This window comes from Parasteatoda tepidariorum, chromosome 9 (assembly GCF_982258835.1).
Source record: "Parasteatoda tepidariorum strain Cologne lab strain chromosome 9, Ptep-v5.0, whole genome shotgun sequence".
Lineage (NCBI taxonomy): Eukaryota > Metazoa > Arthropoda > Arachnida > Araneae > Theridiidae > Parasteatoda > Parasteatoda tepidariorum.
Genome location: NC_141763.1, coordinates 50,066,337 through 50,085,978, shown reverse-complemented (window position 1 = coordinate 50,085,978; position 19,642 = coordinate 50,066,337). Strand labels below are relative to the sequence as shown.

The following is a 19,642-nucleotide window of genomic DNA, read 5'->3' as shown; positions in this document are numbered from 1 at the left end:
AACAATTTATAATTTTACAAATAGCACAAATAATTTATACGTACGATAATACTGTTGCTACTTCCATTATGGAATTATCTTCTCTATTTACAAAATGGAGATACAGATCACTCCTAAAAGAATAATTAAAAATTATAAGAATTTAATTAATGGTATACACAAATATAAGTTATGTGACATGAACTATTACATCCACATAGCTTACTTTTTCTTATCAACGGATCCATCTTTATTCTCATGATATTTGGTTTCATCAACATTAACAATTGCTCCTGTGATATTACTCAGTACTCTGTGGGAGAAAAAAAAACAAGTTGAAAACAAGAATTAGGTTATTTATGTCAGTATAAGAGAAATATCTACATTTGACTTACTCTCTGAATTTTTCAAGTTTTTCTCTTATTTCCTCAGGCGTGAGTCTAAGCACAAATCTCACCCTTTGGTCTTCTCTTAACAAGTAAATCTGTTTAAAAAAATATTTGGCATTAAGAAATAGCATATTTATTTCCTTTTTTAAGTCACAATTGAATTAAAAAGTAAAATTCCATGAATCTTTAATCATATTTTCCAAAAAAGAATTTACTCAAAGAGGAATATTTTGTGATTCTATTACTTCCTTCAAAATTAAAAGATCATCAGAAACTTAAAGAATAAAGTCTATTCTTCACAGATCAAAGTAAAACGACAATAATATGTAAGGCAGCAATAGCCCAGGTATGTAAATCTACAGCTAAAAATAATTAACCATAGAATAATTTTCACTTATATTTATAGGAGTAGTTAATTTAAAATATCTATAAAATTTTCATCAAAAATTTTTTTTCACAAAAAAGTATTTTGCCTTTTTTAGTCATTTAAGGGCATTTAATTAAAGAATGAGCTCAAACTTTGCACAATGGTTATTAGACTTGCTTGATATACAGCACCTCATTCTTGATATAGTACAAACATCTTTCATGTTTTCAGTTGAATAAATTGTAGAATATTATGACTTGAAGAATTTTTATTTATACTGCAAAACTTATAATATTTTATGCTTCAATATTGTAAAATTTTCAATATCATAAAAGTAGATAAATATTTAAAAAAAAAAAATAAATTTAGAATTTTAATTTTCTATTTGTTATTGTAATAATAGGAAAAAAAGTTTCTTTTAGCTAAATATGTTTATCATTGGTTTCACAATTTTTTTTTGCTAAACAAAAGATTTTTATTTTAGAAGATTTTAAAAGGATTTCTGGTTGCTTTTATCAATTATTTCGGCATTGTTTAAACTGTCTGAAATAAAAAAAACAATGTATTACTTAAGTAATAAACATATTTGATTTGATAAAACATTTTCGACATTAAAATAAAGTAAGTTAAGTATTTTATTTGCATACAACTGTCATTTAATAACTTTCAGAAATGCTCAAGAGCAATTAGTAAGTTCAAGATAATTTCAATAAAAAAAAAACAAGTGCATAAAAATTGCTATTAGATATACTTTTACTATCAATGTTATAATACATAAAAATTACAGAGATTAATGAAATTACTTACAAAAACTCTGGCCGTGTCGAAAAGGCCATCTGTGTCATTTGCTACTATTTCAAAATCAAAATAGCCTTTCATTCCCTTTTGTGGATCAAAATTCAGACTAATCACTCCAGTGTCTTTATTAATGATGAAAGGAGAAACTTTTAAAGCTTCCAAACCCTCTGATAAAGTCATTTGCACTTTTCCAGATATATAATAGCTAATTAGAGAGTTCTTGCCTATGTCCATGTCAACAGCCTATGAATGAACAAAATAAAACAATGTTGTTAAAATCCTCATTATTTATTATTACAAACTGATTTTCTCCTATAGAAATAATTTATAAAACAATATAATTATTAGCAATTTATTTACTTGCAAAGCATATAAAAAATATTGTTTTAAAAGTCTTACCTTAAATAATAATACACTCAGTAACTTTTAACACAGAATAAAAAATAAACTTTCTTAACTTTTTATGCTTTATAATTATTATTATTTTTTTTACATCTTTTAGATGAAAACGTAAAAAACATGTTTCAACATTTTACAGGTCATAAAACATTACAGCAGGAGAGAGATTATTTGAAGTAGGTATCTCAGAAAAGAATTGAGTTTATAATTGTCGCATACCTTGACAATCATAAATGCAGTTCCGAAATCAGTTTCTGCTGTTATTCCTCCAGTAAACACTCTCTTTATGAACCTGGGTGGATTATCGTTGATATCTCTAACACCAATGTGCACCTGCAGCAGTGAATTGTCCCTGGGGTCGAAATGCTGGATGGGTGATGGCTGGTGGAAGCAATCATCAGAAGCCTGAACAATGAGGGTATAATTTTGTCTCTCTTCTCTATCAAGAACTTCAGTGGCATACAGTTGGTGTGTGAAAATATCCAATTTGAAACGGCCAAAATAATTACCTCCTGCAAGAAAAAAATGCATTGTTTTAATTAAAAAACATTGATTTGCATGGAGATCAGAGAATGTCAACAGAAGACAACAGTTTATTATAAAGCAGAAGATCTATTTAGTGCAATTCTATAAACCACATTAACTTCGTCGTAACTTTACATTCTCTAAATCAAACCAAAATTGATAAATTTGTCAGTTTTTAATTTTAATACTATAAATAATTCAATTTTGTCTCTGTAAATAATGAATATTGTGCATATTTCTGTTTTTAAAGCTATTTTTATTTCTAAGCATTAATATTGATCTGCTCCTGATACATATAGCTATGTTTAGTAGGTAAAATGATATGTGAAATAATCCATTTAACACAAAATTCCATATAATGCAAAGCCCCATATTGCTAAATTTGTATTATAAAATAAAAAGAAAAGTATAATTCAAAACTTTAATTTAAACAAGGTAACAAGTAGTGAAAAAATATTTTATGTCTCATGAATTTGAATTATGAATGAAAGTTTTAGTAGAATAGTGGGACTTATTAATAAAACAATCCAATATCAATTTTAATTATTTTTTTTTACGATGTACTTTAGAGAGAAACAATGGAGAATATTCGTACAAATCTGACCATGTAGGTAGTTTGAAAGTAAATACTTCTATGGACAAGGCATTGATTACATTTCTAATGAAGAACTTGGGGTTGACAGTTCGATCTTGGCCATCAACTAAACAATCAGGATGTATGCACAGCAAAGTGTACATTGAATCTATCACAGCATATTGGTGTGCAAGTTTGGAGAGAATATTACCATAACGCCCACGTTGTCTGTTTGAGGTCAAAATTAAGTGGCATTTCTACCATAGCTGTTAAATCCCTGAAAAATGGGACTTGGCCAAAGTTGGATGAGGAAAGTTTAGCTCAACAGCAAAAGGATTAAGTGCATTTTGTGAGAATTATGCCAAATAAGTACATTTCAAGAGAAATGTATATTAAATGGACAAATGGAATATTAATTTTCAGGATAATTAGAAAATATGAAGAAGTTTAGAATATAACGTACATTTTACAGATGAAATTTGGATTTTGATTTAATTGCAAAAATATTCTATACTTGCATTAATAAATACTATATATATAATGAATAATATAATGAAATAATAATATGAAAAGTTAAGATTTTTTAAAAATTTTTACATTAAGGTTTTAATTTTTAGTTTACAAAAATAAATACATACCAACAATGAAATAACAGGGTATAGGCTTTCTAGACCCTGTATCATCATCTTTGTCGACTGTTGCAATAAGTTTGAAACTTTCCTTTCCTGCTTCTAAGTTCTCAGTAAAAATAACTTCATACTAAACAAAAATAGAACAATTTTAATCTTTGAGCAATTTATTTACATGAAACTGCAAAAAGTCTAACTGTGATTATATAGTATTTAAATACAAATGACGAAAAAAAAAGAAAACCCTTCCCAATTCCATAAAACTCTTTTTAAAGAAATTTTTTACTAAGTTTGAAAAAGAAATGTTTGAAAAGAAGTTAGAAAAGAAGTTTGATTTAAGAAGTGCGAAGTTAAGTGAGAGTGAGAAAGATATTTAAAAGCAGCATAAAACACAAGAGAAAAGTAAAAAATATTGTTTTTAAAGTCAAAGTTATCAGAAATACAATTTTCCTATCAACTATAATTTACTATATAGACTGATCTCAATTTAAATGAATGATTGAATTTATAATACATTAAGAATTCTAGAGAAATATTTGTATAAGGAAGTATCATACCCACTTGAAGTTTAATTTAATTATTAAAAAAGAACATAAAAATATTATAGCATTTAATTTTTATATACATAAATACCTATTTAAATACACAGAATATAATCATACAATTAGAAAATATGCTTTCAGGAACCAAAATTGTGGTGCAATTAAAGCATTTGTTCATCTTACACATAAACACTATACAAAATGTAATATTTTTTAAAGCTGGAAAGGTTTTTAATTAAATTTTCCACACAAGAGAGCAAAATGTATTTAAAACATGAACACATTTAATTGACAGTAAATTGCCTTTTGGGAGATAAAATAGAGTTAAGAAAAATAGTTTTGATTCTCTTATTCAGTAAACCAAGGATAAAAAAAGAGATGTTGAAAAAGAATAGAAAAAAATAAATATACCAAAGGTTTAGTTCTTAAAATAATAAGCAATTCTTAAAATTCATAACAGTATAAATTTTTTATTATTTTATTTTGAAAAAAAGTATTTATTTTTTATTAATTTCCTACATTGTTCTAAAATGAAATGCTTCTACAATCAAACTTACATTATCTTCAGTAAATTCTGGAGCATTATCATCCACATTCACGATAAATATCGTTAAATCAAGATCTGTTGACAAAGATGTGGGCTGTCCCAAATCGTAAGCTTCAACTCGAACCTAAAATGAATAAAAATTTATTATTGGACCTTCATTGGAGAAAAAGAATGTTATATAATTTTTTCCTCAAACATTTAAAAGTATAACAATTTGTCACCTTTCAGTATGCACTAACTACTCAAATTTCCTTTAAATATATTAGTCTTAATCTAATAATTAAATAACAATAACGTAAAATAGAGGATCTTAAACGGTGCTCCAAGAAGTAATTAGTGCACCACAAAGCATTCCTCATTGCTTCTCAAAGAGGTAAGACACATTGAAAATTTAAAAATGTGTTAAAAAGTAAAATTGAGTATTAATTGTTTGCTACTGTTCAGGTAAAATATTGACTGCATAACAAAACAAGTCTGCATTTAATATATCAGTTTCAGAACTGTTATTCATGTCAAAAAGGCAATACCAAACAAGTTATAAGAGTAGGGTTAGCTACAAGAAAAGTAGTTTTTCAGACCACTGGTAAATTTACTAATTGCCCCAAATACAGATAAGTTGTAATGCCTGTGTTTAATTTCCAATTTTAAAGATGCTCCTTGACTGGAAAAAAATTTGAGAATCTTTGTGGAAGAGACACAATCTGAAATTATGAATTTCATTCAAAATAACCATTTTGATTTCTGAGTTAACTTATAAAATACATTTAATAATCTGCAAAAATTAAATAAATTTTAAATTACTTTAAATAATTTGATTAATGAAGTGTATCTAGAATAACAAATGCATTTTGAAGACCTACCTCATACACCTTTTGTCTTTCTCTGTCAAGGGGTTCCTTGACAGTAATCACACCTGAAATTTCATGGATATTAAAAGCTTTCCAATGATTATTTGCCAGTTTCTTGAATCTGTATCTAACTTCACCATTTAGACCAATATCAGCATCTCTTGCACTCACTTCAACTACACTACTTCCAAGAGTTGCATTCTTGAAAAAAAATATATAGAATTTATAAATTACATAATTTGTAAAAAAAAAGTGATCTATTAAATAGATAATATTCTCAATAAAATAGTCAATATATTTCAATGTTTAATATTGCCTATAAAATTTCATATTTTTCATATTATCATATAATATCACAGTTTGTTTATGAAAAAATTTTAATTTGGATCATAAAAAATTAATTAAATTCATTTTAATAGTTTAAAAAATATTAAAATTAAAAATATTTAAAATTGTCAAAAAAACATAGTATATAATATGCATATTGTTGAATCAAGCCTGTAAAATGAAATTATTACGTATGAATATCTAAAGACTGACCTCCAGGACACGAATCGTATAATTTTGAGGTGGTTTCACAAAGACAGGACTATTATCATTAACATCAGTAACACAAACTTGAAATCGAGCAGTAGTGAGCAGAGGGGGATTCCCCGAATCTTGAGCTTGTAGTGTAAGACTATAATTTCCAAATCTTCCTCTCAAAGAATAACGAGAAACAATTCTTGCTGTATTTGAGTCTTGGTTTTCAATTCCAAAAAGTCCTATAAAAACAACAATACATATAACCGCTAAAGCAAGGAAACTCTTAATATACATATTTACTTAACAAATCAGCAGATTAACTAGGGTAATCTGCAAGAATTAAGGGTACTTTCTATTTAATGTGTGTATTGACGGTTTCTGACGGTTCTGATTCTACCAACTAATTTGTAAATGTATTTTTTGACTTGATTATCAAAAAATAAATATATAACATTATGTTAAAATTGTTAACTATAATGACATTGAATAGATTTAATGTTTGTTTTCAATCTATCAACCAATGTATTGATAGTAACTTGAATTTTTTAGATAGTGAAAAATTAATAAATTTATGTTAATTTAAAGGTAAAGAAAATATAGGTTAACATTAGGGGAAATATGGGGCATATATATATATATATATATATATATATATATATATATATATATATATATACACAGTATATGAACAACAATTTCCTAATTTTTAACGCTTTAATTATGACACACTCACAAAAGAAAAAAATTAATAAATAAGGAATGGAATATTTTATTTACATTACAATATAGCTTTTTAAGTAATTTCTGCGGTTTGTTGAGGGAACCATATTATGCCCCCCCTAATTTGTCTATAATTATTTTCTTTGGTATGGTAATGTACTATATTAAAATATAATATTTGTATAGGTTAATATTAAGGGGAAATATGGGGCATTATATGGGTCATTCTCACAAAAACAGTCATTTTCATGTCCCCAGTATATTTTATGTTTGTTTTACAGCTTACGTAGAAAAAAAATTCAGGGAAAGTGTCCTTCAGAATGCAAGCTAACAAAAGAATAAAAATAAAATTATCAATTTTTATTTTTTATTTATTTTAGGTAATTAAAATATACCAATATGTCATTCCCTCACTTGTCCCCACTGCTGATTTAAAAAAAGAAAAAAATTGCTTCTGAAATAAAATTTTTTTTTTACAAATTCGTGTTTTTTATTTCAGAATACTGAAATATAGAATTCAGGAAATCAATTTTAAATTTAATTTCTGATAAAAATATTAACACAGCAATATTTTAAACTTTGTCCCCAGTGTTTCGCGTCATTCCCTCACAACAATGTTCTTATCACCTGCAATCTTCTTAGAATAAAAATATTTCAATAAAAACTTCAGAAGTTAACAACTGGCATCATAGAACAAAATTGCAGTATGTTTCCATCTTCAACTTAAAGAAGCTTTGCTGTGGAATAAATTTGAATGAATCAAACCAGGTAAAATTTTTTACATTCGTCATTCCCTCATGTCATTTTTTAGAGTAAAATAAAATACAACTTCATCGAGAAAGTGGATAATTATATGTTGCTTTCTTGTATGAATATAATTATATGCGATTGACTTCAGAAATTAATAAGGCCTAACTGTTATTTTTAAATTTTATTGAATTCGTCATTCCCTCACTAGTGTATAAAGTGAGGGAATGACGCTGAAGTGAGGGAATGATTCAAGATGAGTATATTATCAAATTTTTTTTTGTTCAATCGTGCCAGCCAATTTTATTTCCCAAACCTGTAAAAACTATTAAATATATAAGACTAAATTATAATAAATATTAGATATACTTAGTATGTTATCATTTTCAAACTTTAGGTAGATGTAACTTAGATAAAAACATGTATTAAAATAAAATATCATTCCCTCACTATTAGTGTCATTCCCTCACTTTTTAAATAGTGAAAATAATTAATTTACTTATTAATTAATTTGAAAAATAAATTAAAAAATTAATAAATTAATTTATTAAATTAATTAATTTATTTATTTAATTAATTTAATTATTAAATTAATTAATTATTATAAATTAATTAATTATAAATTAATTATTTAAAAATTAATTAATTTAAATATTAAGTATAATTTATAGGATATATACTTTCTTTATAATGCCATTACATATTTCTATTAATATAAAAAGTTTCAGAGTTTTTTATTCACTCTACTTTTTTGGGATTTTATGAACTGAAAAATGACAGTTTTCGTGAGAATGACCCATATATATACAGTTGTTGTTCCAGCAAAGATCTTATTTTCATTTTAACGAGTGCCTAGTACAGGGATGGCGAACCAATGGCACGCGTGCCATTTATGGCACGCGACACAATATTTTGGGCACTCCACCGATCACAATTGTTGTTTCACTATGAAGCATATGCAACAATTAAATTAAAATTCACAAAAAATAAACTAAATAATAAACCATTATTAATAAAATAATTAAAAAATTAATGCTAAAAAAACAATTAATAACTATAAAAAACAAGCTAACAATAAATAACAAGCAAAAAAAAAATCAACAGTCCTGCTTAAACTAACATCTTACAACCTATTATAAAATATTTTTCATCTAATCTGCAACAACAGAAGTCACACTGATGTTGCTTGAGAGTTGAATTACGCGTATAACTGAGATACAGGACTGAAAGCGAGACGGAAAAGAGAAAGTACTGGTAGGAGAACTCTTTCAATATTAGATAATATTCGGGAGGAATTAATATTTTCTTAACAATAAACAATTCACTGTAATTAATTTTTTCTCGGCGTTGGAGCAATTCAATATAAAATTGTATCCGTTAAAAACAATTGGTAGTTATGGATTTTTATTATTCCCGATCAAAAGCTAAAATATGAAATTTATTTGTTACCAGTTTTTACTCTTTTCCGTCTTGATATATATGGGCTTTCAGCCCTGCTGAGATATTGCAAAATTTATTTTTTTTTTCAATGTAAATAAAGAGTTTTGAGTTGATAGTATTTAATATAATTATTTTCCCAATAATCACGAAACCAAGATTATTTGACGGCACGTCTATGACCTCATTAAGCAATTTTTTTAAGAAAATGGCACGTTGGTGTATAAAGGTTCGCCACCCCTGGCCTAGTAGATATGACCTCATTAAGCAATTTTTTTAAGAAAATGGCACGTTGGTGTATAAAGGTTCGCCACCCCTGGCCTAGTAGATATTGCGCAGATTATCTAGGCAGTTTACAGATTAATCAGATCAGGGAATTGGAATTTTAGTTTTAAAGGTACTATCCAGGTAAAAACTTTCGCTTTCCACTATTTTCATGAAAAATCTGAACAATTTCTAAAATATTGTATAAAAATCTTTTATGTAAACAAAACTGAAAAATGTAATAATAATTGTTGCAAAATAATAATAATAATAATGTGAACGTTACTAAAAATTTTTAAAGGTTCTTTCATCCATATATCATTAAAAGTCCATTAAAATAAGGAAAATATAGAAATTTTTCTCATACTTTTAACACTTCATGTTTGTATAACATTGCATTTTGGCACAGAAATGCCATTTGCCCATTGCAACCCTAAAGTTTAACTCTGTTAAGACGGGGGACAGCAAAGCATGTATAGAAGTAAATGGAGAATTAACTGAATTCTTTTTAGTAAAAACTGGCGTGAGACAGGGATGTGTTTTATCGGGATTTTTATTTATACTGGTGATAGACTGGATTATGCGAAACAGCTTGAAAGATGAAAAAAGAGGAATAAGGTGGAATTTCACAACTACTTTAGAAGACCTTGATTTTGCTGATGACATCGTACTTATTTCATCCAAATGTGCAGACCTTCAACTTAAAACAGACAAATTCAACAAATATTCAAATAGTGTAGGTTTATTCATGAACAAGAAGAAAACTAAAGTAATGAGAATAAATCAAAAGAAAAATGACAAAATTAAAATCGAAAATCACGAAATAGATGACATAGAGTCATTTAGCTATTTAGGTTCTATTGTAGATAAAAAAGGTGGAAGTAGCGAAGATATTAGACAGAGAATAATCAAAGCAAGAACATGTTTTAAGGGATTACATAAATTTTGGAGAGAGTCAAATATTGAAATAAAGACAAAAATAGTTGTTTACAAAGCTATTGTTAGAGCAGTACTATTATATGGCGCAGAAACCTGGAAACAGACTAAGATCGAAATACAAAAATTAGAAACCTTTCAAAACAAATGTTTAAGATTTATTTTTAAAATTTTCTGGCCTTACAAAGTATCAAATCAAAATCTATTAAAGAAAGCTAAAATAAAAACAATCGAAGATGAAATTAAAAAACGAAGATGGAGCTGGCTCGGACATATCCTTAGAATGCCCAAAGAAAAAATTTCATCTGTTGCGCTTACATGGGCCCCTGATGGTAAGAGAACAAGAGGAAGACCCAGACTTACCATCCAGCGCATGTTTTTGGGCGAATTAAAAGAATGTGGAATATCTGGCTGGGAGGAAGCAAGATCTATTGCTAAAGACAGGAGGCGTTGGAGGGATATGCTGGAGGCCTTAAGTGCCCAAGGCACGTAGAGGATAAGTAAGTAAAGTAAGTAAGACGGGGGTCTAGTCACTGAAATTATAAATGAATCATCATGTGTTGCAATCTTCAGAGAGTTTCAGTATGTTGTTTTCAGTCTATTGTGACATCACAGTCTATACCATGTAAAGGCATACTCTCAACCCAGGAAAAACAGGTAGTTTGATTTAAAACTTAACATTTCACATGACAAAATTTATCTCCAGCCCTAAATATTCATTCGCCAATAGCGGGCTGGCGATTTGAAATTTCTCACCCTGAACTAGATAATTTGAGAGAGGAAACAATTTTTTGACACTTTAATAAATCTCGCAAGTTAAACTGCACACAAGCTAGATAAACTGTAAAATAACTGATTACACACTTTAGTGATAACAGATACATCCATAAAATACGTTAAAGAAACCAAATATTGAATTTATTTTTTACCTTCATCATTTCCATTGACAATAGAGAATTGAAGTCTTCCATTTGGAGTGAGAGGATCATCAGCATCGCTTGCAGAAACCATGAAAATGGTGTCACGAATTCGGTGGAATTCAGTCACTGTGGCACAAACTTCTTGCTTAACAAAAACAGGAGGTTCATCATTCACGTCAATAACATGCACTGTAATCTGTAAAGAAATGCAGTTGATCTTTTATTACAATATAACAAATTGTTGTTTCATTCCTCATATAAAAGCAGTCTAAACCTCGTAATATGATAAATGTTGATGCACTCTATTGCACAGTAATTAGCGATTAAAAAATTGAAAGTCATTTTAGAAAAAATAAAGAAAAAAATTTCTCAAACTTTAAACTTCAAAACAAGTCTATAAAGAAATTTTCAGAAAAAATCAGGGATTAGTATTTGTTTTAAAAACAATAAGTTGTTAAAAAAGAAACAAACTATAACACAATTAGCATATTATTTTGCTCTAATTGAAATTGTTTTTTTAATCTGATAATTTTTTTTTTGTAGTTAGCAATATAACTAGATTACTACTCCGGTGGCAGGGTTAACGGGGGAAAGAGGGGGCACCTATCCCTGGGTGCAGCCACAGAGGGGTGTCAAATTCATAAAAAAATTATTAAGAATAAAAGGCTTCTCTCTTTTATACAGATTCAATTTAATTTGCTAATTGCGGGTCTTATAATTTTTATACATTTTTGCTCGATTTACCAAAAAAATTAATATGATGTCTATTAATATTTTAGTTTGCTTGTACGCAGGTTTCTTTTAAGATATATATATATATATATATATAGATTTTTTGCGGACATGTATGATTGGGGAAACTACATTAATAACACTCACTGATGAATTTAAAACTAAATTGAGAGAAAATTTAGTTATTAAATTATGCTGTCTTAACGTTATAATTAAGCAAAATTTTTCTCAATAAAAAGTTAGAAAAAAACCCCATACCCAAGTGCGGTAGATTTAAGTTTTGACTTTATCTGAAACTTAAAATGGATCCATAAAAATCCTTTTTGAAGTCCCAGGTGCTGTTGAGGTTAGCTCTGTTTCTGCACAGTTTAAAGTTTTTAAAATGCAAGCACTCAAATGAAATGGTAATAAAAAAGCTAAACAGTTTTTATTTTTTAGCAAAATAAGAAATTTTTATTATAGTAAATACTGTGTCAAGCTATACATTATGATGAAACAGAAGCTTCCTTCTGGTATAATAAAATTTGTCACTTTTTTCACTAATTATTTTGTTATTTTAAAAAGAATTTAATAAATTACTTGTTTAAAGGCTTTTCGACTTTCTCCAGTAGCGAAACCATAATCATAATTATCCCAAGCTTGAACAACTAGTGTATATACATCTTTATCTTCTCGATCCAAAGGAGAAGCAACAGTGATGGAACCCTGAAACAGATCAACATAAAAATAATTAAAATGAAGATAATTTATGAATAATTAATGGTATCATATGATTTTTCACATAAAACAAAAATATAGCTTAGAATAAAAGAAAATTAAAAAAAAAGAGAAGAAAAAAAGAATAGATTTTGTGATAGATAAAAAGGTATCCAAGTATACACTGACAATATAGGTCAATTGTTTTTTGCAGTGCAAATATGTTCAGGAATTGGAAAATTTTGCAGTGCAATTTCATTTTTAAAATAAAATATTTGATTTGAATATATCATTCATTAAAAAAAACGGATCAAATTGAACAAAGAGAAATAAAAATCTACTGTATTCTATATAACTTTTCCCCCATCATGAAGTAAAAAAATAATAAAAAACCACACAATTAAAAAAAAGAACACATTTTAAATGAAGAAGCAATAAATAAGTTTTCAATCCATTTAATTTTAATTAAAAGTAGATTTCTAAAAACTCAATTTCACTGATCCATTCTCAAATCTTCAATTTTAGTACTACCTGGCGTAAATCTTTTTAATTAGTATTTCTACATTGAATATGATATGAGAACGGGAGATAAAGTGAATTACAAGCAGCATGTATTTAGTATGAATAAACACTCAATGAAACATTTAGAGTTCAATTTATCTTATAAACTTCAATAAAAAACTTTATAAGTCAGTTTCATTATATTTGTGTAAAGTTTATATTTCATATAATTTTAATTTTAAAACAGATATAATGTTATTACCGTCTCTTTATTTATTTTGAATCTCCCTTGAGTTGATGATGTGTCTAGAAGGTATGTGATCTTTCCATATTCCCCCACATCAGCATCTGTTGCCTGAACTAAAGCAACTTCAGCCCCAATCGTAATGTCCTCGGCCACAGAAAAATCAGAAGCACTATTTACAAAAACCGGATTGTTGTCATTTTCGTCTAGTACCTGAAAGTGAATTGAAATAAAATGAGTTGAAATAAAATGAGTTGAAATCAAAATGTGCCCAGAGTGAAGAATGATTGTTAAAATACATCATTAGATTGTTTCATGAGATATGTTCCTTTTTTTTTATAAAACAGTTTATTTGGAAATTGTGCTTGCTTGGCAAGCAATTTGTAAAAGTTTTGAGAAGTGTGCAGTTTTTGGGTACTTACAATTTCAATTATAAAATTTTAGGTAAAATGAAATGATTTAACATTAAAGTGACCAAAGTAACTCGAAATTAAAAATTGTAAGGGTAACACTGTTTTGGGTGTTCAACTTAACGTTACATTCTGTTTTGTTGCGCGAAAACTGTAAAACTTAAAAGCTCGAAATTAAAATGGGCTGTAGTGGAAAATACAGGGAGTGTGACAGAATAAAAAAAAAAATTAACACTCAACAATAATTAGTTTGAGAATTATTAAGTGTTAAACTTGTACGAAGAAATATCATGCTTGGTCACTCTGCAGATTGCTGAAATGCAACTCTGGAGCAAAAATTTGATGCGCTGAAAAAAGCATTTTTATTTCTGAACTTAGCACAAACTCTTTTAAAATTCTAGATTTTGCAAAAGTTGCAAACAAGCAACTTTTGAAATTTCGTAATTTTTGTTGAGAATTTAAGTACTTCAATTTAAATAAATTTTTTCGCATTTTGCAATTTTAAATTCAGTTTTTTTTGCTTTAAATATTAACTATTTATCCATTTGCTGAAGAAAAATTATTTTTCTGTCAAGAGATCTTTATTTCATAAGCTCGTGTTTGATAGATGATAATCAAAAGTAGCACAAAAAAAGAGGGAGAGGTTACATGTTGCCAGTAACAACAAAACATTTAAATTTTCAAAAATAAAATTCTTAATGAAGAGTGATAAAAACCGTTCCCTATTTGAATTCTTATAAGTTTTCTCAATGAATAAAAGTACTTCTAATTTACTAGATTAAATGATTTTAAAGTACTGATGATTATTTTTTGAATTCAGGTAATCGTCTATTTCGTAACAATTAACAAATTTACAAAAATGTTCTGACATAAAGCTATAATAAGTGTATAATTTGAAAACAAAATGTTCTGTCTCTTTGTGAAAAATATTGATGTTTAAGAAAAAAACCCCAAAAACAATGATGTATGAGAAGCAATTAGAAGGTTGCCAAGTGGAGTTTTATAAAAAAGTAATTTTGCTTATCACAATGAATACATTGCTTGCATACACTTTGAAAATTATTTTTATTTCCAAAAATTTATGATATGCACTCATTGTAGTTACAATATTCAATATGCAAACATGAATCTAGCTTAAAATCTTGGATCCAACTTTTTCAATTCATAAAACATACAAACAACACTATTTTTGATAAATATATGAAATTATACTAAATTTTGTAAAAAAAATCTTTTATAAATTTTTAAAATTTTGCAACAGATTCTCTATTTTAAAAAAATAATTGTTGATATAGAGCAACTATTATTTTTAGAATTTTCATTACTTTGTACACAGAGTAAGCCTTAATGGCTCAATGGTTAAAAGCATGTTATGTTTTTTAAAACAAGGCAGAGATAAAATCAAAATTCTCAAGTTCAAAAATAAATTAACTTCACAAATGTATAACTTTGAAATAACGATAAAAATAATCACTTACTTGAATAAATACATCGGCAGCACCAGAAAGTGAAGGAATTCCATTATCAGTAGCAATTACAGTTACATTTAGCCAAGAGAACATCTCACGATCAATTTTGTTACTTACACTCATTTCTCCTAAAAAATATTTGAAACATAAAAAGTTAATTTAAAATTGTTTCTAAGCATCATAAAGGATAACTTTTCCAAAGAAAAATGATTTAACTCTCATTTTTATTGCTTTATAAGCTCAAAGAAAGATTAAAATAAAAATATTACTAATAATTTATTAAATAAAATATAAATTATTAGAAAATATAACTAAACAAAAAATTTTTTCGCTGACAATGAACAGAAGCAAAAATAAATGTAAATATACATTTTTTAAAAAATTTTAAAACATTTAAAGAAAACAATGGTTTTTAAATAATAATTAAAACATCTATATTAAAATATTTTGATTTTAAAATCAAAAATGAATGAATTTGATTTAGATATTTTTCTTCAGCATCATTATAAATTAATGCAGTTTCAATATTGTGATGAGAGTTACATAAATTAGAGTATTAAGATTTTTTATGGCAGCAGCAAAGAATTATTTTTATTAAATAAGCTACAGTTTGTACTTGTTATGATATTGTAATTTTATCGCTTTCTTTTTAAACAGACGTTGTTATATTAATAATGGCAATGGTAGATGAATCTTTTTCGGACCAACATTCTTGATTTTCTCCAAAACAGAGTTAAAGGGAATAGGACATTTTAATACAAGATTTATTATGTCCTGTTGACAAGAAAAGTTATAAATTTTTTTTTGATTGTACTATAGTATTTTTTTTAATATAGAATATTAATATTCTATAGTAATTAGACAAATACAGTTTTGAAAATTTACATACACAATTATTCATTAAACTTTATAAACATTTTAATAAAACTATCATAAGCACCTTTATTCAGATGAATGTGCCTGCAGTTTGAAGACATAAAAATATATTTTACTACTTATTTCATAATAGAGTAGGAATATTTAATCTTACCTTCAAATATTTAATTAATAATGACTAAATGTAATAAAAAAAGTTTATTAACTGTAACTATGTAAAACTTTTTTGCTAAACTATTCTATAAACTATATTTGTAATATGTGTGAAACTAATATTTAACGGAACAGAAGATAAATGATAGACTCAAATTGGACATTAGGAAAAAAATTGTTTTTAAAATTCAAGAATTATTTTGAAGTTTGATTCATTCCTCGCATGAACAGTTAGTTTTTGCACATATAACTGCAAATACAACATTTAAATTATAAATATACAGATATAAAAACATTTAAAGGTAGCTCACACATTTGAACATCTGGAGAAAAGTGATCTGGGGAATTATTTAAAAAATCAAAAATCAGAGCTTAAAAATTACATCTTAACATGATAAAGAAATAACAAAAATTGCTTTATGGATACTATTTTTAAAATAATAATTGCAAATAATTTAAATCTATAAGATTTGTCAAAAATTTAATTATATTTATGACTTAACAATAATTGGGGTAATTCAATTATTGTAGACCTTTTTTTATTAAAAAAATAATTTGCTGAATATGAGTGACAAAGGCTTTTAACTTGTAAGCTATGGTGACAACACATAATTGTGATTTCTGTGTACTGATGAATTGTGTGTACTGATGATCAATTGTATATTCTCAGTAATAAAAAAAGTGTTAAAAATGTTTAGTGATAAAAAAAGTTTGTTATTTAGTTACTTATTTAATGCTTATTATAATCAAATAATCATAAAGAAAATTTTTTATAGTCAAATTTATTTTATCATAGCATATCAAGAAAATTTTAAACTTTCTTTTGCTACTTACCTATAATTAATAAAGCAAATATATATAAACAGTTTTGAATTTAATTTTTTCTAATGTTTATTATGATAAAATTAATAAGCTTTAACTAATCGTTTTACAATTAATTTTGCTAAAATGTTGCAAAACAAACCCACCTGTAACTGGATGAAGCCACAGCAAGCCAGTAGTGTCTACGAAGAAAAAGCACGAAAGAAAAGAAAAGCATTGTTAGCATATAAGCCCATAAGCCCGTTACAATTTTAAAATTAGCATGTTAATAGCCAAATGAGATATATAGCTTGCATCAGCTATAAAAATTAATGTAGAATTTAATTTTATGGATTGTACCAAATAAATCATTACATTCCTTTGTACTAATACAACAATTAATTTGTATGAATGTATAACCAATATGTTGACCAATTTTTCTCATTTACTAAATAAATATATTAACTTGATTAAAAATTTCAAATTTGTTAAAATAATTTAATACTATTTTCTGATGCAAACTACATATACGATTTATAACATGAATATTATATATTAGCAGCATTAGGTAGCTTGCATATAGCTCCAAACTTAAATAAAAAAAAATTAAATATTATTTTTTTGGCATTTTTAATAAGTTTAAAATTGTATTGTTATAAAAATAAAATAATTTCTTTACATAATAATTTACTTAATTGTTAGTTTAAAACATTGAAATATACATCAGATAAGAATTTGAAAGAAACCAACACAATTATACTAAATAAGATTAAAAGGAGAGCAGGTCAATATGTTAAACTAATTATCAGTATTATTAGCTAGATCATTAGAAACATTTCTTTATTAAAAAGAATTTAAAGATAAGTACATGCCATATTATTATTTTTAAAAGAACTGCAAAGGTTAAACTACTGAATGAACATAGATATTTCATTAATGTAAAATTAATAAATAAGTCCAAACCTACTTTTCAAAATTTCGCTTTTAACTAAGCTATTTCAAAACTTGGATATTACTTCGTGTAAAGTACTTTGAATTAAGTTTCTATTTTTCATGTTCTTTAAGAAGTACTTGAATAATAGAAACTTAAAGCAGCATCATTACCAGTTTTAACTATAGTTGGGAAGGTAAAAAAGTCAAAGGTTTCGGGATCCTATTTAACAAATGTGAGTGCGACGCAGAAAATTTTTTTGGTTTGTTAAATACAATAGATCATTTTAATTTTGAAATAAATATAAGCTTGCTTTTAAAGCATAACTAGATCGCTCTTATTAATTAATAGTACAAAAAATAGTAGCCAATGGAACATGCCTGCGAAGATGAAAATCTCAATTTTTCAACTAACATAGAAAAAGAAATAATATTTCAAGTCACTGTCGAAGTCTAAAAGCCATTGTTTATATTATAAAGCATTATTTTTAACAAAGTATTGGCAACATATTATACGAAATTTTTTTTTTGTAAAATAAAAAGTAAATAAATTGAAAGCTCAAATTAGTTTACAAAGAAGCTTGGAAAAAGTATTTCAGATAGAAATAAAAAATGTAGTGTAGAAAATTTCAATGTACATATAAGAAACAATAACATTTTCAACTAAATTTTATATTCGTCAACAATTAGGAGATTACATTAAGATATTTATTATCAAAAATGATATACAAAGTTAAATGAACTAAAACTAATATTTATTATATTTGTACAGAAATATTATTTTATTTGGACACATTTTCTGAGAATAAGCACATTAGTTCACCAAAATAATATAATAATAATGATAAAAACAAGCATGATAAAACTTAAATTAAAAGCATTTTTACAACTGATAAGTTAAAAAAACTAGATAAAAATCCTTAATTTAAAAAATCATAAAAAAATGATCATAAATAAAAAATTATATGTTCTTTAATTTTTCTCAGCCAAAATGAAATAACTATAAATCTAATTTTTATATAAAAAGAAGAATAAAACTATTAAAATAAAACTATTACATATAAAATATTGAAGCTATAATTTTTCTAGTACCAACATAAGTTATAATTTTTGGAAGTAATATTAATAAAAAAATTTTTTTCGAGTAAAATACCAATGAGGACAAAAATTGCCTTGATTTAAATTAACAAAACAACATACCAGATTTTTTATCCATTCCAACAAGACCAATAATATCAGCATCTCCCTGAAGAGAGTAAGTCAGAGATCGATTTTTGTCTGCATCTTCGGCTACAACAGTCACAATCGGAGAACCAGGTTTCGTATTTTCTGTAACAGCTTGTCTGTAATACCGTTTCTGAAACTGGGGTCTGTTATCATTCACATCTTCAATTTTTATAGTTAGTGTAGCTGCAAAAATTACACCATTCAAAAGTTTAGAAAAATGAATGCTTATTACTCTAATATAGTCAAGCTTATTACTTTAAAATAGTATTTAAAAATAGTGAGCTGGTGTGTGAAAAAAGTAAGTGAAAATAGTGAAAATAGTGAGTGAAAAAAGTGAGCTGGTGTTTTAAACAAAATGAAACAAACTGTACTTTTCTATCCCTTTTAACTAATTATCAAAATAGCTGTCAATCCAATGAAAGAAAAACAGATTTTACAAAATAATAAAAATTTTAAT

General features: G+C 26.3%; 1 protein-coding gene across 5 annotated transcripts in view; it reads right to left on the bottom strand.

Annotated features, from left to right (window-relative positions):
• Cad88C (cadherin 88C) overlaps positions 1–19,642 on the bottom strand; it is a 181,987-nt gene that overhangs the window by 9,239 nt on the left and 153,106 nt on the right. For 4 of the 5 annotated variants that reach the window (XM_043039523.3, XM_043039524.3, XM_087151759.1 and 1 more), the window contains 15 exons: positions 19,159–19,368; positions 17,196–17,231; positions 15,208–15,326; positions 13,338–13,532; positions 12,458–12,583; positions 11,156–11,342; positions 6,138–6,361; positions 5,610–5,798; positions 4,760–4,873; positions 3,670–3,790; positions 2,152–2,444; positions 1,543–1,776; positions 375–463; positions 206–292; positions 45–113 (listed from right to left, as the gene is read on the bottom strand). In XM_043039523.3, the coding sequence (XP_042895457.2) occupies positions 45–113; positions 206–292; positions 375–463; positions 1,543–1,776; positions 2,152–2,444; positions 3,670–3,790; positions 4,760–4,873; positions 5,610–5,798; positions 6,138–6,361; positions 11,156–11,342; positions 12,458–12,583; positions 13,338–13,532; positions 15,208–15,326; positions 17,196–17,231; positions 19,159–19,368 (2,293 nt within the window). The remainder of the gene's footprint in view (positions 1–44; positions 114–205; positions 293–374; positions 464–1,542; positions 1,777–2,151; positions 2,445–3,669; positions 3,791–4,759; positions 4,874–5,609; positions 5,799–6,137; positions 6,362–11,155; positions 11,343–12,457; positions 12,584–13,337; positions 13,533–15,207; positions 15,327–17,195; positions 17,232–19,158; positions 19,369–19,642) is intronic. The other variant, XM_043039525.3, reaches the window with a different exon arrangement.